This window comes from Neofelis nebulosa, chromosome 8 (assembly GCF_028018385.1).
Source record: "Neofelis nebulosa isolate mNeoNeb1 chromosome 8, mNeoNeb1.pri, whole genome shotgun sequence".
Classification (NCBI taxonomy): Eukaryota; Metazoa; Chordata; class Mammalia; order Carnivora; family Felidae; genus Neofelis; species Neofelis nebulosa.
In genome coordinates, this window is record NC_080789.1 from 39,211,035 (window position 1) to 39,237,805 (window position 26,771).

The window sequence follows — 26,771 nt, forward strand, 5'->3', positions numbered from 1 at the left end:
CAAAAGAAGTATTTGTTTCATTTATTAAATAGTTAAGTGCAAGTAAGTTAACAGTGGCAATTTGTGCCATGTCCAACAGATGTCACTGTGCTTTCTCTCAAAACTTGAAAGTATACCACAGCGCCCTTGTGATTTTATTCTGGCATCCCTGGAATGCCTCAGTGCACTGTATATCATGAGGCTATTTATGACCTTATTGATAGGAATTACTTACTAGAAGTACCAGAGATATCTTACCATCATAATAGTTTTGTCTATGAAGTAGCCCTCTGACATTCTGGGTGCTTAAACAAGCAAGCACTCTGAAATGCTAATTATATCAAACTTTGGCAATAAATATGGAAGAAAGTTTTTTTTCTTTTTTTTTTAATTACCCATATCCTATGCTTATAGCAACTAGTTAGTTGCTATATTCACCCATCTGTTCTTAACTGTGGTTAAATATTTAAACAGTGAAGTTCATGAAATGAACTAGTTAAAGACAACAAATGTTTCATTTTTAGGGCTCTTGGAAGCCTTGAAAATGAAATAAATATTTGTACAAAAGAATAGTTTTTAGTTGAAATGTTAAAATTAATATTTGGTGGTAAAATCAAAAAGTAAGTTTAAGGCTATGATACTAAAAATATACTGAATTAAATATTCTAAGTGGAAGATAACATCACTTAGTACTTTTTGTTGATTATGCTGGATTAAAAAAAAATTCTTAACCCAAGTATATAAATGAATAAAAATAAAATTCAAATGCAGTAGTCTGTTCATTCAAGTACTATAGTATTTGCTCCATGTGCCTTTAATTGCTTTAGAAATTTCTTTATTAGATTCTTTCAGATTCTTTCTCTTATGCTAAAATTAGATTTGTTCCCAGTTACTTTTAAGATTGGATCATTACCCAGTTATTGGGTTTTGTTACAAAATTCTTTTAAACAGAAAAAAGTATGTTTTGTTTATAACTTCCTTTTTTGTTTTGTGCTTTCAATCTTTATCTCTTTACCTGTCTTATTTTAATTGGCTTTAGTATGATTTCATTGCTCCTATCATGCCTGTGGTGGAATCAGTAGATCCTGCATCATGGAGGCAGGGCTTGCGCAAAACTGGCATTGTTCTTGTGCCCAATAAGGGTGAAAAATCCATGGTGAGGCATTCCTATGTGCAAGGATTTATGAGGTTACAATATAACAAGTTTAATATGAATATTGGTTCCAGAGATGCATGGTTTTAAAGTCCTTATGGTGTGCTCATTTCTGTCCTCTGTATTTGCATTATAATTTTTCTGTGTGCTATAAAGTGTGGAGTGTGTTTTCTTAAATCTAACTTTTGGAAAGGTAGTTCTATTTTTTTTCCAGTTTTAGATCTTTACATTTTTTACTAAGACATTAACCTACTTAGTAAAAGTGTTTCTCCTGAAACTATTAACTATAATTTCAGACATATTATCTGTAAATTTGTTATTTCCAGCTTAAGGATTGATCAGTGTTGATAATTACTTTTTCTTTTCCTTAAAAATAAAATAACAGTTTCCAACCTCAGCTACAAAAATTTCTCCCAAAGAAGAAGAGAGAAAAGACGAGTCTCCTGCATCTTGGAGGTTAGGACTTAGAAAGACTGGCAGTTATGGCGCACTTGCAGAAATCACAGCATCTAAAGAGGCTCAGAAAGAAAAAGACACTGCAGGTGTTATACGTTCAGCTTCGAGTCCCAGACTCTCCTCCTCTTTGGATAATAAAGAAAAGGTGACTTATTTCATCATCTGGTTTCTATCAACACTCTAATCATTTGTTTTCCAGGAACATGAAATCTGATAGATTTTCTACTTTGTGTCATTATTAAATTTGTGTATCAACTTAATTCACCTGACTTAATGAATTTTACATGATAATACAAATAGACCTACCTTAAATGTCAATATGGAATTATAGGCACACCTCAGAGATATTGTGGGTTTGGCTCCAGACCACTGCAATAAAGCAAGTCAAATGAATTTTTTGTTTTCCACTGTATATAAGAAATATATTTATATAAGGCACCTGGGTGGCTCAGTCAGTTAAGCGTCTACCTCTTGATTTTGGCTTAGGTCATGATCTCATGGTTGTGAGATTGATCCCCGCGTCAGACTCTGTGCTGGGTGTGGAGTCTGCTTCAGATTCTCTCTCTTTTTAGGCCCTCCCTCTCTCTCCCGTATGTATATGTGTGTGGATACACACACACACACACATATACATACATATATATATATGTGTGTGTGTGTGTGTATATGTATATATATATATGTACATATATATGTATATATACACATATATATACAGATATATATACATATATCTCCACACACACATACACTCTAATTTTATGTATATTTTATACTCGTATATATACTCATAAATTTTATATATATTTATGCTGTAGCCTCCTAAGTGTACAATAGCATTGTGTCTAAAGAAAATGTACATACCTTAATTTAAAAATATTTATATGCTGACCATAATTTGAGCTTTCAGCAAGTTATAATCACTGTAACAAATATGATAATAATGAAAAGCCTTGAAATATTGTGGGAATCACCAAAATGTGACATAGAGACACAAAGTGAGCAAATGCTGTTGGAAAATGGCTTGGATAGACTTGCTTGATGCAGGGTTGCAACAAATTGCAAATTGTAAAAACCACAGTATCTGTTAAGTGCAATAAAATGAAGTATGCTTCTGTAAGTACTGGGAAGATCAGATTTGCTCAAAAAATAAATTATGAAACTATACTTAATTAAACAAATGCTTTATTCCACTAGACAGTTTATAATAAAATATATTGGGGGCATTTATTCTAGAATTTATTTATTCTGTAATGTAATTATACTCATAAGTTGCATTTATCTAGCATCTGCAGTTTTATATCTGCTACATCAAAAGCAATCTCCTTTTAATCAGTAGTTTTAATAACTGTATTTGAAGGATAGTATTAAATTATATCAAATAGAATGTATGCAGTTTATTCAGATATATTTTATATTGCTGGATTATTTCTTTTCTATATTTTCAGCGCTTGTACTTTTTTCATATAGTTTCGTCCCTCTGTTTAAAGTGTTTGTTTCTTTGTGTCAGAAATCAGAAATAGAATTTCTCATCAAGTAATTTTAAAGTTTTTTATTTTGTATAAATTGATTGCCTAATTATTTTCCAAGTACTTGATGCCAGTACAGTGGGAATGTATCATACCATTGCTCCTGCACTCTCAACTGGATTTGGATAAATATAACTTAAGTATTTTTTGTTCGGAATATTTTAACGTTATATCAAAGTAATGAATAACTTACATAGCATAAATAATTAGGACTTACCAGTTAACCATATTTGAGACCTTATTTCTCTGGAAAAAAATAAGAATATTTTATTATATTATACTGCATTACCTTACATAATCTGTTATAGAAATTTAGAAAAAGTCATTAAAATGAGGAATTTTTTTCCTTATATTAAAATATTGTCTAATTCTAGATTAAAGGAGAAAGAAAAGAAAATCAGTTTGAACAGGCTGTCCTCTGGCACTTAAAGTATTTAAATATTAATAGACATTAATTTTAAAGAGTATAGGTAGGAGCTGTGGAAATACTATAAAGTAAACTGTTATGGTTGTATAATTGTAATTGTATAATTGTACATTGTTGAATACTCTTTCCTTAGTACTTTTAGCGGTTCCTGTAATCACAGATTTATTTTTCACTCATTTTTTTTCCTGTTGTGTAGGAGAAAGATAGTAAAGGAACTAGGCTTGCATATGTTGCACCTACAATACCAAGACGACTAGCCAGTACATCTGACATTGAAGAGAAAGAAAACAGGTGGATTCATTATGATTTGCTTTATGTTTTTACTATGAAATCTTTATTATCTAGCATGACAATGAAAACATGAGCATTGTTGTAACTCTGTGGGATATATGGATTGTGGGAAGAACACCAAATAGAAGGTCCTGAGGAGATGCAGATTTGTATATTGATGAAATGGCAAAATCAAAACAAAACACATTGTAGTTGGGACAGTGGTGCCAGATGAGGTCACAAACTAATCTAGTACAGACTCTCCAAATAGTTGAAACCTACAGAAAAGGAGAAAGAAAGGAGAAAAAGCTCTTAATCACTGTCAACATTTTAGTTTCTTTCTTCCTATTTTCAGCACATGGGGTATGAGAACTTTTAAATATAGTTGTAGTCATGTTATCACATCCAGTTTTGTGTCTTGACTTTTTTGTTTGTTTGTTTTTACCTCACATCTCATACGTAGTCTTATGTGTTCATACATATCTTCAGTAAGCGTTGGTTTTCATCAGTGCATTATGTTCCATAGAGTAGGTCTATTGAGGTTTAAGTAACTATTTCCCCTCTCCAAATATGGACATTTAAATTGGTATTTTATGATCATAAGTAAAACTTCTGTAAATATCTTAATTTTCCCCACTGTAGTTAGGATTATACCTTAGGGATAGAATCTTAGAACTGGAATTACTTTCATTTCTTAGTAAATATTCCAAAGCATTTTCTTAAGGGATTTTACTAGTTTCTGCTTCTACTGATGTTTTTTAATAGACAGCTTTCTTAATCCTGTTTTAAAATTATATACCAGAATTTGAAAGATACTCTTTTCACAGAGACTCTTCAAGTTTACGAACGAGTAGCTCCTATACAAGAAGAAAATGGGAAGATGATCTCAAAAAGAATAGCTCAGTTAATGAAGGATCAGCTTACCATAAAAGGTAATATAATTCTTAAGTAACTTTTATGCATTCTTTTATAAAAATATGAGGCAGTTTGTTTAGAGCCCTCAATTTAGTATCATTAAGAAAATGATATTAACGCGCTTTCATTGTTTAAATAAAACGTCATTTAAAAGTCCAGAATATATATTTAGAGGTAGATGAAAATTTGTTTTTACTTTTATATATATTATGTATAATTAGATTTGATATATTAGGAAGCATCTTTTAGGTTGTAGCATATTTAGAAGGAACTCATTATATAATTGACTAGAGAAGTTGAAATAGATCAGTGTCTTAATTGATCTGGGCATTATTTAGTGACCTGGAAGTTTCCACTTTTCTTAGAACTCGGAGAGATGGTAATTTCTTGAATTGAAATGTTGGTAATGTCATATTGGAGAGGAGGGGGGAAAAAACCATAAATATTTTCTCTGTTAAAAACAACCAAAAAGAAGAGTAAAAGATGAGCAATTATAATATAGGCATGGGTCACTCCTAAGGATGTGACTCATTGCTAAAATACTTTTCTTCAAAAAGGTTGATCTTAACTTTCCCTGAGTAAAACCAGACCTAAGTGTTTTCCTCAGACCCAGCCTGGCATGACCATATGGTCTGTTAATAGTTCCAGAAACGTAAAATACCAGATCAGAACATGTTTGAGTCCTGTCCAGGGAGGTGGGAGGCAGTAAAATGATACACTACCAAATTAGTGAAATCATCTAGACTCTAGCAAGTTGTAGATGCAACTCTTGGTGCTGGAGCCGGTGGTGTATTTAGGAACACAGTTTTTTAGATTTTTCCTAGCCTTGTGTATCTGTGTAATGTATAGACATTAACTGTAGACTACACATACAGACACATCCTATATAGATATGACTCTTTCCTTCAGTTGCTCCTTTGGTAGAAGACAAGATGATTTGATTAGTTCTAGTGTTCCAAGCACCACATCAACACCAACAGTTACCTCTGCAGCTGGGCTTCAGAAAAGCCTGCTTTCCAGCACAAGCACTACTACAAAGATTACAACGGGTTCTTCCTCAACAGGCACACAAAGCAGGTGAGTCACAGATAACATTTTGTGTTCAGGCCTACTGTGTGCTTATGTATGTGCATGCATTTTTGTTTAGAAGATTGTGGGGCTCTGGATTTTTTCATTTACCTTTTAAAATTATTTACAAGCAAAAATTGGTTCCAAAAACAGGCAATTATGCATGTCTGGGGAAAAACGAAGTTCTTGAATTATTAACTTTCCTTGAATCAGGCTGCTTAAAATGTAAATTTCTCCCTTTGACAGCTCTGGGTGAGACTTCTGGTTCATAGTTCAAAGATGTCTTGCCTCATGTTTTAAAAAAATCCATCCCTGTAGTCACATGTTTCAGCTGCTAGAAAGTGCTTTCATTGTTTAGCTGTTTTCCTTTTCTCTTTTTGTGTTGCTGCTTATGATGCGATAGTACCTCAAATCGTTTGTGGGCTGAGGATAGTACTGAAAAAGAAAAGGACAGTGTTCCTACGGCAGTGACCATCCCTGTTGCTCCAACTGTTGTAAATGCTGCAGCCTCAACCACAACCCTGACTACAACTACTGCTGGCACTGTCTCCTCCACATCAGAGGTCAGGGAGAGACGCAGGTGTGTAAAGGTCCTAATAGAACTGCTGATGTATCTTGCCCAGTGCTGAAAGTTGTTTGTTTTGCTTTTTAACCTTGTCAAGTTGGTGACCATCTCTTCATTAGGTTAATAAGTGAAATAACCTGTATCAGCTCAGAACTACATGAACTGATGTAATTGGCAGTTACTAGCATTTAGGCTTGGTGACTCCCTCTGACAGAATAGATGTTTTTGTTTCAAGGAAGTGAGCCAGACATTTGTCTTCTTAGCCATCTTCATTTTTTTAGTGGTTGTTTTCATTCAAGATGGTTTTGTGATGAAGATCTAAACACACCCAGTCACACTTATGGAAGACTAGATGTAACCTGACAGAAACAGATTTTTCATTCTTCTGTTTCCTCCTATTATTAAAAAATTTGATGGATGTTAAACTGTTTTGGTTACTTTCGAGACTTTTCATTTTAAGATTCTCTTGAAGAAAGGCTTCTTGGGCATATGTGTAAACCAAATCATTTTTAAGTACTTTGAATACGTTCTCTTAGTTTTAATTCAGTACATAAAAGGGACTCATTAATTAAATATTTTAAAGGATTTATGAATTTATTTTCTGTGCTTAAATGTTAGGAGCGTTGCTCACTTCTTCATGCTGCTGCTAATTTGCTTGGAATTTCAGATGTGGAAAGGAACTTACCTCTTTTGTGATACCCTTGCTTTACATAAGAAACTAAGACCCAGAGATATTAAGTGACTTTTCCACTTTTATTTAATGAGAACTAAGGCGAGGCCCAAGATTACAGGAGAATCAGTCAAGTGTTTTTCCTGCTATAGCATGCATAGTTACTAGCTTTGAATTTTGTTTTTCCTCTTGAGAAAAAAATGTGACCTTTTTTGTATTTTATTCCTTTGAGATTAAATTAGCTACATAACTGGTGTTTTGGTTTTTATTTTGTTTTGTTTGTTTACTAAAATACCAACCAGATTAACTTTGTCATAGTTCTGGCATGTAGTGGCCATATACAGGCTTTGTCTCTGGTGCTTATCAAAGTACATGGCCTGTAGTAAGTAATTAATATCCTTACAGTAATATTCATGGTGAATATATGAAAAGTAACAAAACATTAAATTTTTTAATGTTAAACATTTTCTTTCCTATCATTGCATCTTTATTTTTTGTCAGCATGATTATGTTTTATTACTATTTCTATGGTAAGATTTAGTGATAGTTCTATAAAACCATTATAAGCAGTTAACATTTTGTGATTTGAACACCAGTATAGGTCATACCATATTTTAATAATTCTTCATTTTTCTATACATTAATGTTAGTTTTAGGCTTTTGAGGTGTTTTCAAGTCAGACCATATAGCCAACAGAAATTAGAAGATCATAGGCAGCCATCATTATTTTTGAGTGAAAATCAATTTGAGCACTTTGCTTTTATGGAGTAGGGGAAGTTAAGGGGAAAAGGTTAGGAATCCTTGGTTTTTTACTCCTTTAATCCTAAGGTTAGAATGCTCTCCAGGTCAGAATTTCTTCTTCGGTAACATAAGTATTTTATTTATATAATTTTTAACTTCTAGACTTGTTGTTGGAGAAAGTTGAGTTTCACCTTCTTAGAATTAATCCTGGAAGACATTAGATTGAGAATTAAATATTTGGAGATATTAATAGAACAGAACAAATTTTAATAGCATAAGAAACAAAATGTATCTGTTAACATTTTCCCTGGTGTATATTACAGAAATTTTGTTTGTCTTACTCATTTTCAGTGATGTTTGCAATAATAATGTTTGTGTTCTGTTTCACGTCAAGTAATTGTTTGCAGTTTTGAATACATTGTTGACCTCTTCTGTTTGTCTTTCAATTAAATTTTGTTAATGGTTTTGAAATGTGTATAGTTGAATATTTGTCCTCAAAATGTATATATTATGATTTAAGTATATATTGTGGCTAAAAAGATAAGTTAATACATCTATGCTATTTTAGGTATCCTCACATATATACTTTCAGATGTTCTGCAAAGTTACCAAACTCACTATTAAATTCCACTATTCTATTCTTGAATTTTGTTTTTATTGATCAGGATTGGATGAGGATTTTCTGTTTTTGTTAAGATTTCCAATGGATTAATAGTGGTAGCAGAGTGGGAAGTAGAGAAGAAAAGTTAGCTTTAAATAGCATGATAGCAAATTCTTTCATTTTTTAAGTGTTTCTAATGCTCCAGTCTTTTCAAAATACAAAGCAATATCTTTGAATGAAAACATAAATTCATGTGGAACTGTTGCTTTGTATAATTATTCTCCTCCACCTTTTTCCCTTGGCTCAGCCAGCTTGCATTTGCTCATTTATCTTCCCTCTGCAAGGAAAAAAGCTGAATGAAAAAGAAGGGTTGTTTTCAGTTTTTTAAAGATGTTATTTGTTGATTTCCCAAAATATAAATATTATAAATAAATTTATTTCAACCAATAAATCAGTGAAATAATAAATAGAATAATTGGAATTATTAGAAAATCCTTATTTTAAAAATAATAACCTTTCAGTAGCTCAGAAAATTGTAAGCCATCTAAGACTACTAAGGAGTAAAATTATGCACCTTATATAGTTTTAAGAAAGAGATGTAGTATGATATAGTAAGTTAAGGCAGCAGTGGAGTTTGAGGGGCACCTGGGTAGCTCAGTTTGTGGGATCAAGCCCCACATCGGGCTCTGATGACAATGCAGAGCCTGCTTGGTATTCTCTCCCTTTCTCTCTCCTCCTCCCCCACTCTTGCACTTTCTCTCTCAGAATAAATAAATAAGCTTGCTTGCTTGCTTTCTTTCTTTCTTTCTTTCTTTCTTTCTTTCCTTCTTTCTTTTTTTTTTTTTTAAGGCAACAGTAGAGGAGGGCCTAGATGGCTCAGTCGGTTAAGCGTCCAACTCTTGGTTTTGGCTCAGGTCATGATCTCATAGTTTCATGAGTTCGAGCCCCGCGTCGGGCTACCAGTGCAGAGCCTGCTTGGGATTCTCTCTCCCTCTCCCTCTGCCCCTCCCCTACTCACACTGTCTCTGTTTCCCTCAAAATAAATAAACGGTTGGGGGAGGGGGGGAGGCAGCAGTAGAGTTTGATATATTCTGCTACTTTTTGATCAGCTCTTTTTAATTAAACACAAAATATGTGAATTAACTTTCTTGTCTACATTTAATTCACAGAGGTTTGCTCTATACAGGAACCCCGAGAGAGGGGAGAAGGAACTGAATGCCAGATGGGGACTCTTAAAATAATAGGAAACATATTGTATATTACAAATTGATAGGCTAGATTTTTATGCTGATTTGGGGCAAATGTAAGGAAAATGTAAATGAACAGAAACAGATATTATAAGTCTTTTGACTAGTAATTTTTATCCCCTTAACCTACATATGTTAAACCAGATGTGATAGGTAGATTTAACTTTTATGGCAACTTGAAACTGTTGAAAAAGTAGTGAGGCTCATTTGAAGAGAGTGTGCTGGTTGATTACTTCTGTTTGCAGAACATGGGGATTAAAAGAACAAATGGCAATGCAGATTTCCCTGTCGTAAACTATATGTGAAAATTTTGACCATTACATAGAGGAGTCAGATTCAGTAGTCCATGTTCATGCTTACTTTCAGAGCAGCCCTTGAAATACTGAAGTGATACATGCAGCCATCTGAGCTGTTCTAAAGTTTTTCTGTTTAACCAGATTTGCTACCACATTAAGGTTTCATCTTCTTTTATTCTTTTCTTCTCCTCGTCTGAGAGAAGTCCAAAAAGCAATACATTGCATAGGGACAGTGGATGCATAAATAAGTACCAAATGAATTGCTAAAAAAAAAAAAATGGCCATTGGGCCATATTTTCCAAATTGATGTTTCACAGAGCACTTTTCCACATGTAACAGGTGTACCATAAAAGTATGTTCTAATTAATAATCTTAGGAAATACATAGTTATGGTTAAACAGGTTTCTTCCGTGGTTCTTCTCAGAGCCTTTAACATGTTGTGATTTTCCTGGAGATGGTTAGAATGTATAGCATTTTCCAAATATGTATAACCAACTTCCAGAATAAACAAGATCCTCACTCTATTCTGGAATTAATTTTCTTAAAGTAAACCTGTAATAACAAGTTTATTGTTACTCTTTTTCACCTTTAAAATGACTTGTCCCAGAGAAATGACTGGAGTTGTTACAAAAGTAGGGAATAATGGTTGTATCTAAATAAAAAGCTTAAAATTCACAAGAGTTCATATACAGACAGGATGAAAATTAAGAAGTTTCTCCTACTTAAGAGAAGTATCAAACTTAGTGTAGCTTGAGCATTCTGGGCCATCAAGAGGGCAGACATCCTAACCAGTTGTATTCATCTCTGTGGATCTGTGCATTGGTACAGATGAAGCCATATGTTGCAGAACCTCTAAAAGAAAGTCAAACTAAAGAAATGCTGGTAACTAAAATGCTTTATGTACCCGGGGCACCCGGGTGGCTCAGTAAGTTAAACATCTGACTCTCGATTTCTGCTCAGGTCATGATCTCATGGTTCGTGGAATCGAACCCTGCATTGAGCTTGGCACTGATAGCATGGAGCCTACTTGAGATTCTGTTTCCCTTTCTCTCTGCCTCTCCCCTGCTTGCTCTCTGTCTCTCTCTGAAAATAAAAATAAACTTAAAAAGAAAGAAAGTTGCATATAGTGAATTTTTTTCTTGCCCTACACTTTTGGGAGGACAAATTAAAAGCAATAGACCAAATAATTAGAAATATAATTTTTTAAAACATTAAAATTTTAGGGGCACCTGGCTGGCTCAATGGGTTAAGTGTCTGACTTCGGCTAGGGTCATGATCTCATGGTTTGTGAGTTGAAGCCCTGCATCAGTCTCTGTGCTGATAGTGCAGAGCCTGCTTGGGATTCTGTCCCTCTCTCTTTCTGCCCTTTCCCCACTCATGCTCTCTCTCTCTCTCTCTCTCAAAATAAATAATTAAACTTAAAAAAAAATGAAACTTAAGGTTATAAACTTAAATCTGTACCAGTATTTTCATAGAAACCAAATTTGGTAAAATAGAACTCTTCAATGCTTGAATCGTGGGCTGTGCCCGATTTGTGAGATATATGTAGTGCTAGTATAGTAGCAAAAAGACGATCTTTCAGGATATTCTAATGTTTATTTATTTTTGAGAGGGAGAAGGAACAAACGGGGGAGAAGCAGAGAGAGAGGGAAGCACAGAATCTGAAGCAAACTCTGGGCTCCAAACAGTTAGCACAGAGCCCAGCGTGGAGCTCAAACTCATGAACCATGAGATCATGACCTGAGCCTAAGTCAGATGCTTAATCGACTGAGCCACGTAGGCACCCCCAGGATATTCTAGAAACCTAGAGATGAAAACATATGGATGAAGAGAAAAAAAATAAGTTATGTCATTATGAAATAGTGCACTAGGTTATTCAACCAAATAGAGAAAATAGGTGATATTTTCTCAAACCAGATGAAAAAACAACTTAAGTCAAAGTAAAGTAGTGAGAGGATTTTCATCTTTCTCTAAGTTTGTTGGATGTCTCAGTCAAGTAAAAATACCCTCCTGAGAAGTTCTTGACTTACCTTGCTTAAAGTTGATCTGTAATTAGAGTAGAAGCAACACAGAGAACCTGTCCTCTAGTACTAACTTTAACCAATAAGTAAGAGTTAATTGATGGAATTGAGGCAACGAGGATTTTGGTTGACAAGTGACCTTGTCATCTTAGGATTAATTATTCAAGGAGGTGAATCCTAGGAATAATAAATCATGTATTCTAGTTTCAGACAGATTTCTAAAAACTTAAGAGTGTGAAGCAAAAGACAGAGAAATCAAAAGGAATGGGGCTCTCTAAAAGAATTGTGAAGAAACTGAAATGATTCTAAGGAGTTGGAGGTGTGTTATGTTCTTTGAACCTAGAGCTTTAAAGGACACATAGAAAGAATAAAAGATAAGGCATAAAACCAAGAATAAATTCTAAAGTCTGTTATGGATATATGAATAGTTTCAGGAAGTTTAAAGAACAGAATGAGTTACAAATTGGAAAGCATAGTAAATCTAAAAAAAGAACCCTTTTAAAAGTTGAGCTTTTTAAAGGGGAGGGGCAGGTGATATAAACTAGATAAATTTAATTAACAGCATAGACAATAGAAATATTCTACTTCTGAGTATTGTATGAGAAATGTGAATTAGATGGTAATATAACTAAATAAAGTATTAACAATTGAACTTCCCAAGTAACATTGATCATTGGAGGGAAGTTATTTTCTGTGTCTTGCACGGCTCTGTCTTTTCTTATTCAACCCTTTAATTAGTTATTAATCTCTTGACATGGACATATGCTTTTGAAATTGTGCATATCCTTAGACAGCATGGGGCATAGGCTTAGATCAAATATAGTGAAGTGAAAAAAAATATATAATGAAGTGATTGAGAAGATTGATAATTGATGAGATCAGATATAGTGAAGATAAAGGTCAAGTTCTTTTTATATTAGAAAATCAGTAACCAAGAGTAGGATGCTGATTTTAAAGCAGTTTATGAATAAAAATACTTGAATTTTTAGATAACTCAAAGTGTGAACAAGAGTATGATGTCTGCCAAAAACATCATTAATAAATGTAGTGACAGGAGTGCAGGGAGTGTTGCTTGCTCACTAGTCATCCCATATGTTAAATGTTGCCTTCACTCCTAATCATTCTAACCATGAAAAGACATTGACAGTGTAGAGTTTAGCCTTCACGTATCATCTAGCATGGTATTGCAGGGAATCAGCAAAGGGACTAAGAGGACTCATCACATGGCTTTTCAAAAGAAAAAAAAAAACTGTGGTTAGGAAGAACTTGAAAAATATAAGTTAATACTGATTATTTTCAATCTAAAACTTGATCAGATTGCATTGTTGAATTTTCGTGATGAATGAAACCATTTTTGGAGACTTTTTCTTAAACTAAAATGCTTACCGTGTATTGATTCATACATTCGTATGTAATTCACAGATACTGTATATCCAACTAACAATTTTTATTTATTACTGTAGATCATACCTCACTCCTGTTAGAGATGAAGAGTCTGAATCCCAAAGAAAAGCAAGATCTAGACAAGCAAGACAGTCTAGAAGATCAACACAGGTATGTTTAATGTGTATAATATATAAAGCTTCAAATTGCCTTTCTCTTTTTCACTTCTCTATGAAAATATTAATGTCATTGGAGTACCTGGCTGGCTCAGTCAGAGGAGCATGTGACTGTTGTTCTTGGAGTTGTGAGTAAAAGCCCCGTGTTGGGTGTAGAAATTATTTAAAGAAATTTTTTAAAAACTTTAAAAAAAAAAAAAAAAAGAAAGAAAACACTGATGTTAGTATATAATGTGAGGAAATCTTAGATTGCTTTAGTAATTCTTTCCTAGCCTTTTGTATATTACATTTAATCTATTTAATGTTAGTATTATATTTAATCTAATTGGCATATACCTTTGTATCTCTTTGCATATTTGCTTTTTCTTTCTTAGATGGTGTCTGGCACAGAGTACTCAATGCGTGTTAATGAATTAATCAATATGATGTCTAACAATTAATAAAGAATTCTGTAAATATTTGGAGTTGTGGGGAATAGGTCTATTGTATTAGATATTTCAAACAGCTAATGTGCAAGTACCAGGAAAATGTCACTCAGTGTAGTTAGCATCTCCTTAACCTCCTTGCCATTCTAATTATATCTAATATATCATTTTGTGTCTATCCTTTCCCATAGTTGAGGCGCTCCAAAGTCCAGATTCAACTCCTTGATCCTTACTTTTATCAGTATTTCATTTCAAGCTGAACTGTTTGTTAAGATCTTAACATATTCTTCCTGCCTTTGTACCTTTACTTTTTGAAATCTCACCTGTTCTTTAAGGCTTATCCTTTAAAAATTATTTCTTTACTGAAATTTTTTTCAGTAAATACATATTTATGTGTTTATGCATATATATTATATACATATATATGTTTACATGTTATATGTATATATTTATGTTTTTACATATATATATATATAAAACAGAAGTACATATAAATTCAGTGTATAAACAATGTATTATGTCAGCTTTTCCTTCTTTGTACTTCTTAGGAATATTTATATTCATATTCATGTGATAGTACTGTCATCTCCTCCCCTTTTTTTAATTTCTTTAATATAGAGACTATTTCTTACATGTATTTTGTCTTTTCCAGTACCTATTACTGTGCTTGCTCATGATGATTCTTCATAGAATGAATGTGACTTGCCCACTAAAAATTTTGTTCGAATTTGCAAACCAATTCCAAACGTGTATTTGACTTCCAGTACATTCATATTAAATTTGTCTACTTATAAAATATTTCTTTGAAACAAGCTATACTGCTTCTCATTCTTAAATTTACCTTTTTAATGTACAGGGAGTAACACTGACTGATCTTCAGGAAGCTGAAAAAACAATAGGAAGAAGTCGTTCTACCCGAACCAGAGAACAAGAAAATGAAGAAAAAGAAAAAGAAGAAAAAGAAAAACAGGATAAAGAGAAGCAAGAAGAAAAGAAGGAGTCAGAAACATCTAGAGAAGATGAATATAAACAAAAGTACTCCAGAACATACGATGAGGTAATAGTGTACCACCAACACAGCTAGGTCAAATGGTATGACTAGTTTTGTGACTTTCAATATACGAGAGATTTATATACCGACAAACTATATACAAAATACTCAAAAGGACCAGAAATCTGAATTATTTTGAGATGATTAGAATGTCATTTTTCTTTCAAAATGAACCCGTGTTTAGATGTTTTTAACTGTTAAATATTTTACGTGGGAATTAATTTTAATATTTCACAGACTTACCAGCGTTACAGACCAGTATCCACTTCAAGTTCTACCACCGCATCCTCTTCACTTTCTACCATGAGCAGTTCACTCTATGCTTCAAGTCAACTAAACAGGCCAAATAGTCTTGTAGGTATAACTTCCGCTTACTCCAGAGGATTAACAAAAGAAAATGAAAGAGGTAAGAAGACCTTTGTTTCCTTCAAATAATCCTTTGAATTTTTTTTTCTAATTTATAGTTCTACAGAAAAGAAACAACTTTTCTAAACTGGGAGTCATTCCATTTTTTCTTTCAAAAAGAAGAAGAAGAGTAAGAAAAATAAGAGTTTTTCTTATTTCAAAAATAAGAAGAAGAGTAAGAAAAATAAGAGTAGAAAATAAAAATAGGAAATTATGTAGTCTGGCATTGTTACATATATCTTTATAATTTAAGACTTCACAAAAAGCATTATGTACACCAACACAGAAAAGTCAGCATAGAAGAACTGGTGGGAGACTATTTCTAGGAGCTGTTTATTAGTGCCTGAAGTTACTTCTTGCCTATTGGATCATATCTTTAAATTTTTTATATGTGAATTGTTGTAAACTAAAATCACTTAAAACACATGTAGTGTCCTTGCTAAAACAAAATGGTTTTTATGCTTATTTCTTGAGAAATAGATTTCTTTTTCAGTGATATGTTGGCATATTGATAATCACTATTAACATTTCTTATTTTTTCATATAAACTTCGTATTTAAATTTTAATAATTCCTACTTTAATTAAGAGATTGGTACTAAATAAAATTATTTCTAATGGTAGGCGTTTTATATTTTAAAAGAAAATCCTACAGTATTAGTCATGATAATATCAGTAATCATGAAGGATAAACTTCAGAAAAATTAAGTTTTCCCCAATTTTCAGCTGACTTTTCTTTTTTTGGTCATTGAGATATTTCAGTTCTTTAAAATACTAAGCGTGAGGCTCACATAATGGTTTGTAAAAACCTTGAGCCAACTTTGAAAATTAGGGATATTTGCATAAAAGTTTAGATTTTCATCTTCTATTGAAAAGTGGGAAGATTTAGCAACACTGTTTCTAATTCTCACATATCAACAATTGGCTAGAGCCAAGGAGTAAGTTACAGCCCCTCACCCCTTGGAATAGTGCCCTCCTGGTCCATTTTATCCATTTATATTATCTGGATGGCCACTATATGCATTGGAGTTTGCGATCTTTGCTCTAAACCAATTCCAAAAACAATTCTAAAAAAACTTGCTGGCACTATAATTTTGAAATTTCTTTTGCTGTGACTCTTTGCTAATGGCACAGGAAGGAGACTTTTAGAAATAATTTCTAACATTACTTTGTTCCGTATAATGTCTACTTTTTAAAACCTATTTGAAGGCCCCTTTGTAGAATATAAGTCTAAAGCTATTTTAACTATACTAAGAAGGAAACAAATTTTGAGACTATATTTAAAAAAAAAATTTTTTTTTTATTTAAAAAAATTTTTTTTTAACGTTTATTTATTTTTGAGACAGAGAGAGACAGAGCATGAACGGGGGAGGGTCACAGAGAGAGGGAGACACAGAATCTGAAACAGGCTCCAGGCTCTGAGCGGTCAGCACAGAGCCCGACGCGGGGCTCGAACCCACGGACCGTGAGATCATGACCTGAGCCGAAGTCGGACGCTTAACCAACCGAGCCACCCAGTCGCCCCATAAAAAAAAAATTTTTTTTAATGTTTATTTATTTTTGAGAGAGAGAGAGTGAGACACAGAATCCAAAGCAGGCTTCGGGCTCTCAGCTGTCAGCACAGAGCCTGATGTGGGGCTCCAACCCATGAACCATAAGATTATGACGTAAGCCAAAGTCAGACCCTTAACCAACTGAGTCACCCGGGCACCCCAAGACTATATTTTATGTTGACATGTTTTAAAAGATAAATATTTTTTCCAGAAAAAAAGAGTTTTTTCTTAGATACTATCTAATAGAAATGAAATGAATACTGTATTTATTCTGCTACCGAATGAGGATTGGGAATAGTAGAAACAGAAACTGAAAAACTCGTTCTATGTCTGCTAGCTGTTCCATCATTAAGAACTGTTTGTTTTCTTCGAAGTGTTAACTTTGGGTATAGTAACCCCCTATCAAACATTAATAACTTGAGCCCTGTTTTCTTCATAGGATTCAATTATTTTCTGTTCAGCAAATATTATTAAATATGTCTTTTGGCAGATGTTTTGTTTCAGGCACTAGGAAAATGAAATAATAAAAATTAGTTCTTGTCTTGATCAAGAACCTGTCTAATGGGAGATACAAATTCATGTCTAAACCAAGTGTTTTATAGGAATGCTGAGGGGGCAAAAATAATTCTGACTGGAAAATTTTAGAAGCCTTTATAAAGGAGGTTGATTTTGAAATATTACTACATTTTTATTATAAAGTACTGTCAAAATACGTTGCTACCATGCGGTTCATTATAATCCTTAACAGAGGGTGAAAAGAAAGAAGAGGAAAAAGAAGGAGAAGATAAATCACAACCTAAATCAATCCGAGAACGACGACGACCAAGAGAGAAAAGGAGATCTACGGGTGTTTCATTTTGGACACAAGATGTGAGAACCTATTAAAATATAGCTACTTGATAGTATACTTAATCTTTCTAGAAGTACATACTAACAATTTCTTACATGCCTCAGATTACATGTGCTTTTAGCTCATCACTGAATTTTGAGTCCGGTTATTAAATCAGAAAAGTTCTTCTTTATTAGGATAGTTAATGAGTACTTAGATTTTTGGTGTTACTAAACAGTTCTGTCCCAATTTTGGAATAAAAATAATAATGGCTGTTATTAAAAGTAATATATATATTAGTGTATAGTGGCTGAAGTGCTGCTTTATCTTGGAGATTTTTGAAAGAATGATGCTTTACATATTTTTATTATTATTATTATATATTACTTTCAAAGTATACAACATAGTGATCCAACAATTATATACAAAATGCCCACTGCAGTAAGTATAGTTACCATCTCATTATACAAAGTTAGTACAATATTATTGACTATATTCACTCACTATGTGGTACTTTTCATCACCTTGACTTAAAACTGGAAGTTTGAACCTCTTAATCCCCTTCACCTATTCCACCTATCTCCCACCCTTATTCCCTTTTGCAACAGTCTGTTCTCTGTATTTATGAGTCTGTTTCTGGTTTTTTGTTTGTTAATTTTGGGGGCTTTTTGATTCTACATAAAAGTAAAACATGTGGTATTTGTTTTTCTCTGTTTGACTTACTTCTTTTAGCATAATACCCTTTAGGTCTATCCATGTTGTGAATGGAAAGATTTCTTTTTTTCTATTTATGGATGCATAATATTCCATTGTATCTATTTCTGCATCTTTTTTATTTATCTGTAGATGAACACTTAAGTTGCTTCCTTCCCTTGGCTATTGTAAATAATGCTACAATGAACAATGAACATGGGGATGAATAGTCTTTAAGGATTAGTGATTGGGTTTTCTTCAGGTAAATTACCCAGTAAGGGAATTACTGGGTCACATGGTATTTCTATTTTTAATTTTTTGAGGAAGCTCCATTGTGTTTTCCATAGTGGCTACACCAATCTGCATTCCCACCAGCAGTGCACAAAGGTTCTCTTTTCTCTATGTCCTTGCTAGGACTTGTTATTTCTTTATGATGCTAATCATTCTGACTGGTGCAAGATGTTATCTCATTGTGGTTTTTATTTGCATTTCCCTGATGATTAGTGATGTTGAACATCTTTTCATGTGTCTTCTGGCTCTTTATGTGTCTTCTTTGAGCTTATTTATTTTGAGAGAGAGAGAGAGAGCAGGGTAGGGGCAGAGAGACAGGGAAAGAGAGAATCCCAGGCAGGCTCTGCGCTGTCAGCACAGAGCCTGATGCGGGACTTGCAACTCACAAACCTGAGCCAAAACCAAGAGTCAGACACTTAACTGACTGAACCACTCAGGTGCCCCTCTATGTGTCTTCTTTAGAAAAATGTTTTTTCAAGTCTTGTGCCCATTTTCTAATTGGGCTTTTTTTTTTTTTTTTTTTTGGTTGAGTTATACAGGGTTTTTATATTTTTGAATATTAGCCCCTTACCAGATAATATCGTTTGCAGGTATCTGCTTGCATTCAGTAGATTGCCTTTTCATTTTGCTGATGTTTTCCTTCATTGTACAAAAGCTTTTTAATTTGATAAGCCCCAGTTGTTTATTTTTGCTTTTGTTTCCCTTGCCTGAGGGGACAGATCCAAAAAACTATTGCTAAGGCTGATAACCAAGAGTTTACTGCCTATGTTTTCTTTTAGGAGTTTCATGGTTTCTGGTCTTACATTTAGATCTTTAATCCATTTTGAGTTTATTTTTGTGAATGGTATAAGAAAGTGGTCCGGTTTCATTCTTTTGCATGTAGCTGTCCAGTTTTCCAGCACCATTTATTGACGAGACGGTCTTTTCCTTATTATATATTCTTTTGCTTTGTTGAAGATTAATTAACTTACATACACGTGGGTTTATTTCTGGCTTCTCTTTTCTGTTCTGTTGATCTGTATGTCTGTATTTGTGACAGTACCATAATATTTTGGATAGGATGGACATTTTGACAGTATTTTTCTAGTTCATGAGCATGGTATATCTTTTCATCTCTTTGTGTTATCTTTCATCAATATCTTATAGTTTCTTTACTTCTCTTTTGGCTAGTTCATTATTAATGTATAGAAATGCAACATTTTTGCATACTGATTTTGTATCCTGCAATTTACTGAATTCATTTACTCTATTTTTTTGGTGACATCTTCGGAGTTCTCTATATATGGTATGTCATCTGCAAATGGTGATGGTTTTACTTCTTCCTTGATAATTTAGATGTCTTTCATTTCCTTTTCTTGTCTGATTGCTGTGGGTGGGAATTCCAATAGTACTATATTGAATAAAAGTGGTGAGAGTAGATAGACATCCTTGTCCTGTTTCTGATCGTAGAAGAAAAGTGTTTAGCTTTTCACTGTCAAGTATGATGTTAACTATGGGTTTTTCATCTATGGCCTTCATTATGTTGAGGTATGTTTCCTGTAAACCCACTGTGTTGAAAATTTTTATCATGAAAGGATGTGGAATTTTGTCAAATACTTTTTCTGTACCAAGACGATCATGATTTTTATCCTTCATTTTGTTAATATGTTGTGTCATATTGACTGATTTTTATATTGCACCTTTGCATCCCTAAGATAAGTGCCATTCAATCATGGTGAATGATCCTTTTGATGTATTTGGTTTGCTAATGTTTTGTTGAGGGATTTTGCATGTATGTTCACCAGTGATATTGTTCTGTCATTTTCTTCTTCTGTAGTGTCTTTGTTTGATTTTGGTATCAGGGTAATCCTGGCCTTATAGAATGAATTCTGTAAGGACACATTCTTTCCTCTTCTGTTTTTTAGAATAGTTTGGGAAGGATAGGTATCAGCTCTTTAAATCTTTGGTAGAGGTCACCTATAAAGCCATCTGATCCTGGACTTCACTCTTTACCAGGCATTTTTTGATTACAGATTCAATTTCATTACTAGTAATCAGTCTGTTCAGATTTTCTACTTCTCCCTGATTTAGTCTTAGAAGATAATATGTTTCTAGAAATGTCCATTTCTCCTAGAATGTCTAATTTGTTGACATGTCATTGTTTGTAGTAGTCTCTTATTCTTTGTACTCCTGTAGTGTCCATTGTAACTTCTCTTTCATATTATATTTTATTTCAATTCTTTTTTGATGAGGCTGGCCGAGTTTTAAAGAACCAGCTCTTAGTTTCATTGCTCTTTTCTGTTGTTTTTTAGTCTGTATTCATTTATTTCTGCTCAGATCTTTATAATTCCCTTTTTTCTACTAACTTTGGGCTTCATTTGTTCTTTTCTTAATTCCTTTAGGTGTAAAGTTTGATTGAGACTTCTTGTTGCTTGAAGTAGGTCTGTATCGCTATAAACTTCCATTTTAGAATTGCTTTTGTATCCCAAAGATTTTGAACCATTATTTCCCTTTTCATTTATCTCTGGGCAATTTTTTATTTCCTCTTGGATTTCTCCATTGACCCCATTGGTTGTTTAGTAGCGTACTGTTTACCACGTGTTTGTGGTCATTGATTTTAGTTTCATACTATTTTGGTCAGAAAAGAGCTTGATAAGATTTCAATCTTAAATTTATTGAGACTTGTTTTGTGGCCTAACATGATCTGTCCTTGAGAATGTTCCATGTACATTTGAAAATACTTCCATGAATTTTGTTTTTGGATAAAGTGTTCTGTATGTGTCTGTTAAGCCCATCTTGTCTAATGTGTCATTCAAAACCACTGATTTTTCTTTCTGGATGCTCCGTCCATTGATATAAGTAGGGTACTAAAAGTTCCCTACTATTGTATGATTTTCAGTTATGTCCTTTATGTCTGTTAATACTTGCTTTATGTTTCTAGGTGCTCCTATGTTGGGTTCATAGATATTTACAATTCTTCTATTCTCCTCTTGAATTGATCTCTGTCATTATGTAATGCCCTCTTTGCCTATTTCTACAGTCTTTGTTTTATTTTTTTTTTATGTTTATTTTGTGAGAGCGAGTGCAAGTTGGGGAGGGGCAGCAAGAGAGGGAGAGAGAATACCAAGAATCCCAATCTTCACTGATAGCACAGAGCCCCCAGCAGGGCTTGATCTCATGAACCATGTGATCATGACCTGAGCTAAAATCAGGAGTTGGACATTTAACTGACTGAGCTACCCAAGTGCCCCTACAGTCTTTTTTTTTTTTTTTTTTTAAACATTTATTTATTTTTGAGATACCAAGAGAGACAGAGCTTGAGCATGGGAGGGGTGGAGGGAGAGGGAGACACAGAATCTGAGGCAGGCTCCAGGCTCTGAGCTGTCAGCACAGAGCCTGAGGCGGGGCTCAAACTCATGAACTGCGAGATCATGACCTGAGCCAAAGTCGGACACCCAGCTGACTGAGCCACCCAGGCACCCCTACCAGTCTTTGTTTTAAAGTCTCTTTTGTCTGGGGTGGCTGGGTGGCTCAGTTGGTTAAAAACCGACTTCAGCTCAGGTCATAGTCTCACGGTTCAAGAGTTCGAACCCTGCATCAGACTGTGCTGACAGCACAGAGCCGCCTGCTTTGGATCCTGTGTCTTCTCTCTCTCTCTCTCTCTCTCTCTCTCTCTCTCTCTCTCTCTCTCCCCCTCCCCTGCTTGCGCTTGCTCTCTCTGTCTCTGTCTCTCTCTCTCTCAAAAATGAAAAAAATAAACACAAAAGAAAAAAATTAAGTCTCGTTTTTCTGATCTTGGTATTGCCATCTTGGCTCCCCCCCCCCCATTTGCATGGAATATTTTTTTTCTATCCCTTCACTTTTAGTCTGTGTGTGCCTTGAGATCTGAAATTAGTCTTTTGTGGGCAGCGCGTAGTTGAGTCTTGGTTTTTTAACCATTTAATCATCCTTTGTCTTTCCATTAGAGCATTTAGTCCATTTATATTTAAAGTAATTATCGATAGGTATATACTTACTGCAGTTTTGTTCATTGTTTTCTGGTTCTTTTTATAGTTCTCTGTTTCTTCTCTTATTCTCTTCCCTTGGATTTGATGCTTTCATGGTATGCTTGAATTCTTTTCTTTTCAATTTCTGTGTATCTATTTTAGGTTTATAACATTCTATGTATGTAGCAGTTTATCTTGTTAATGGTCATCACTTAAGCTCAAACACATTTTTTTAATGTTTATTTATTTTTGAGAGAGAGAGAGAGAGCACCAGCAGGGGAGGGGCAGAGAGAAGGAAATAGAGGATCCCAAGTGGACTCCACGCTGACAGAAGAGAGCCTGATGTGGGGCTCAAACTCATGATCTGAACTGAAGCCGGATGCTTAACCAAATGAGCCACCCACGCACCCCAAGTTCAAACACATTCTAAAAGTTTTTTTACTCCTTTCTCCATATTTATATATATGACATATTATTTCCTCTCTTTTTCTGTGTGTATCCTTTACTGTGTGTAGATATAATTAATTTTACTACTTTTGTTTTTTTAATCTTCATATATTAGCCAGTGACATTTTTTCCTTTTATAATTTTCTTATTTCTAGTTATGGCTATCTCTTTTCCAGTTATAGAAGTCTCTTTAACATTTCTTATAAGGCTAGTTTAGTGGTGATAAAGTCCTTTAACTTGTTTGTCTGTGAAACTCTTTATCTCTCCTGCAATTATTAATAACCTTTCTAGGTAAAGTAAGCTTTTGGATGTAGGTTTTTTCCTTTCTGTACTTTGAATATATTATGCCACTCCCTTCTGGCCTGTAAAGTGTCTGCTGAAAAATAATCTGATAACATTACAGGGTTTCCCTTGTACAAAACTAGTTGATTTTAAAGATTCTCTTTATTGGGGCCCTTGGGTGGCTCAGTCAGTTAAGCGTCTGACTCTTGATTTCTCATGATTGTGAGATCATGGGACCGTGCTTGGGGTTCCACACTGGATGTGGAACCTGCTTAGGATTCTCTGTCTCCCTCTTCCTCTGCCCCTCCCCACCCCCGTCTGTCTCTCAAAAAAAAAAAAAAAAGAAAGAAAAGATTCTCTTTACTGTTAATTTTTGATGTTTTATTTATTATATATCTTGGTGTGGACCTCCTTGAATTCCTCTTGTTTGGGGATCTGTGTGCTTCCTGGACCTGGACGTCTGCTCCTTTTCCCAGGTTAGGGAGGTTTTTAGTTATTATTTCTTTTTTTTTTTTTTTTAATGTTTTTTAAATTTTTTTTAACGTTTATTTATTTTTGAGACAGAGAGAGACAGAGCATGAACAGGGAGGGTCAGAGAGAGAAGGAGACACAGAATCTGAAACAGGCTCCAGGCTCTGAGCTGTCAGCATAGAGCCCGACGCGGGGCTCGAACTCACAGACCGTGAGATCATGACCTGAGCCGAAGTCGGACGCCCAACCGACTGAGCCACCCAGGCGCCCCCAGTTATTATTTCTTAAAATAAGTTTTCTGTCTCTCTCTCTCTTCTCCTTCTGGGACTCCTATAATGTGAATGTTAGTTCACATAATGCTTGATGTTGTCCCAGAGGTCCCTTTAACCTATCCTCATTTTTTCTTTTTGTTTTTTTAGCTTGGGTGCTTTCTACTACCCTGTCTTCAAGATGGCTGATTAATTATTTTGCATTCTCTAATCTGCTGTTGATGTTAATGTATTTTTCATTTCAGTTACTGTATTCTTCAGCTCTGATTGGTTCTTTTTTATATTTTTCTTTGTTGAAGTTCACACTGAGTTCATCCATTATTCTCAAGCCCAGTGAACACCTTTATGACCATTACTTTGAACTCTGTATCAGGTATATTGTTTATTTCCATTTCATTTAGTTCTTTTTCTGAGGTTTTGTCTTATTCTTTCATTTGAAACATAACTCCTGTTTCCTCACTTTGTCTTACTCTCCGTGTTTGTTTCTCTGTAATTAGGTAGGTCAGCCATGCCTTCTGGTCTTGAAAGTAGTGGCCTTGTGTAGAAAGGGTTTTGTGGTGCCCTGTAACATGACCCTTCTGACCACCCGTCAACAGAACCAGACACTCCAGTGTATCCCCTGTGTGACCTGGGTGCACCCTTCTGTTTTAACTAGGCCATGAGTGCTCCAGGGGTGTTGGTGGGTGGGCTGGCCCTCATCCTAGCTGGCTGAAGCAACAGGGCTGGCTCTCCTCCTTTGAACGTGCTCCAGCCACCACCAGGCTGCCTGCTAGGTGTGATGGGCAGTAATTGTTTTCTGGGGACATGAGTCCTGACCACGACTGTCCACCAGGTATTGCAGAGCAGGAGTCACTGTGAAGGGGTACCTGCCAATACGGGTGGAATGAATGGGGACCGTCCACAGGGAAAGCTCGGGTTGGGTGAGCATAAGGTAAGATAGAGGGTGTCAGAACTGGCCCCTTTGGCCAGCTAGGCAGAGGGGGTTGGAAATGGTGCTAGCTAGTACCTTCTTTCCCAGAGAAAGCTCCTATAAATCTCTGCCCCTCAAGCACATGCCCTAAAATTAGTCCATAAATCTTCATAATCTAGGTGCTTTTCAAACTGCTGCTTCTGTGCCGAGTCTCAGACCAAATGACAGAGTACAATGTCCCTTTGCAAGTAAAGCATTAGTTTCCATACAGCGCTCTGGCTCTTCTGCAGTTAAGCCCTGCTGATTTTCAAAGCTAGATGTTACGGAGGCTCATCTACCCTGTGCAGATCCCCAGGGTAAGGAGTGCCTAATGTGAGGCTTGACCCCCTTGTGGGACCTCTGTACCTGTATCATCCCTCTCATTTGTGGGTTGTCCGTCCTACCCTTCTTAATGTGGCTTCTCTATGATTTTAGCTTTGGAAGACCTGTTCTGCTAATTTTCAAGTTGTTTTCAGAGTGAGTTACATGTAGCTGTTGCCTCAGTGTCCATGGAAGTGAGCTCATGATCCTCCTACTTCACCATCTTCCTAGAACTCCTTAAGATGCTTTACATTTAACCCATTTTCATGAATATGATGGTACAATATATATAACAGATCTCGAGTGATGTTTGATAGAAGTAGTGTTTTGGCTTACAAAATTTTATTTTTTTTCCCTTATCCCTGATTGTATATATGCCTGACGTTGCTATTCATATTATACAGGAGAAAGAACTGTGGGGTAGCACAGTTAATGTGAAATTTATGCTGTTTGAATAGAACATATAACTATAGAAGGGCAAACATAATCTGTTTGAGTTGTTTTGTTTTATTTAGACTCTTGGGGTTTTTTCCATTTTTTCTTTTAATTTTTATTTTGTTTTTTTAAGTAGGCTCCACCCCCAGCGTGGAGCCCAAAACAGGGCTTGAACTCACCACCCTGGGATTAAGACCTGAGCTAAGATCAAGAATCCAATGCTTAACCGAATGAGCTACCCAGGCACTTCTCTTTTAATTTTTACTACAGAAAATTCAAACCTACAAAAGTAGCAGAGAAGTATAATTACCCCACCCATTGTTTAAGCTAAATCCCTACCACCTCACCAATTCCCATATTATTGAAGAAAATCTGCAGAAGATTATTTCATCTAGAAAACTTTAGTATGTATTTTTAAGAGGAAGTATTCCTTTTTAAAAATTACTAAAATTGTATATTTTTAAGTAATAAAAATAATCACAATATATGTTGCCATACAACAAATGATCACAAAACCATGCCCACATTTTTTAAATAAATTAACAATAAGTCCTTAATATTGAATATCCAGTCAGTTTTAATGTCCATTTAACTCGTATACACCATAAATGGTTTGTTGTACTTCTGGTTTGATTGGAATACAATAGGGATTATACATGGTGATTAATTATGTCTTTAAAGCCTCTTTTAATCAGTTTCTCCTTCCCATTTTTTTCCTTAAAATTATTTTTTGTTGTTGTTTATTTGTTTATTTTGAGAGAGAGAGAGAGCAAGCACAAGTGGGATAGGGACAGAGAGAGAAGGGGAGGGAGAGAGAATTCCAAGCAGACTCCAAGCTGTTAGAGCCCGACGTGGGGCTCAAACCCACAAACCACAAGATCATGACCTGA

General features: G+C 34.7%; 1 protein-coding gene across 8 annotated transcripts in view; it reads left to right on the forward strand.

Annotated features, from left to right (window-relative positions):
• Positions 1 to 26,771, forward strand: part of PPP1R12A (protein phosphatase 1 regulatory subunit 12A) — a 161,343-nt gene that overhangs the window by 111,828 nt on the left and 22,744 nt on the right. For 4 of the 8 annotated variants that reach the window (XM_058741927.1, XM_058741926.1, XM_058741924.1 and 1 more), the window contains exons 10-18: positions 1,518 to 1,733; positions 3,741 to 3,835; positions 4,642 to 4,746; positions 5,639 to 5,806; positions 6,201 to 6,377; positions 13,402 to 13,492; positions 14,779 to 14,979; positions 15,211 to 15,379; positions 17,678 to 17,799. In XM_058741927.1, the coding sequence (XP_058597910.1) occupies positions 1,518 to 1,733; positions 3,741 to 3,835; positions 4,642 to 4,746; positions 5,639 to 5,806; positions 6,201 to 6,377; positions 13,402 to 13,492; positions 14,779 to 14,979; positions 15,211 to 15,379; positions 17,678 to 17,799 (1,344 nt within the window). Of the gene's footprint in view, positions 1 to 1,517; positions 1,734 to 3,740; positions 3,836 to 4,641; positions 4,747 to 5,638; positions 5,807 to 6,200; positions 6,378 to 13,401; positions 13,493 to 14,778; positions 14,980 to 15,210; positions 15,380 to 17,677; positions 17,800 to 24,475; positions 24,550 to 26,771 lie in introns of all 8 variants that reach the window. The other 4 variants (XM_058741931.1, XM_058741929.1, XR_009265504.1 and 1 more) reach the window with 3 other exon arrangements.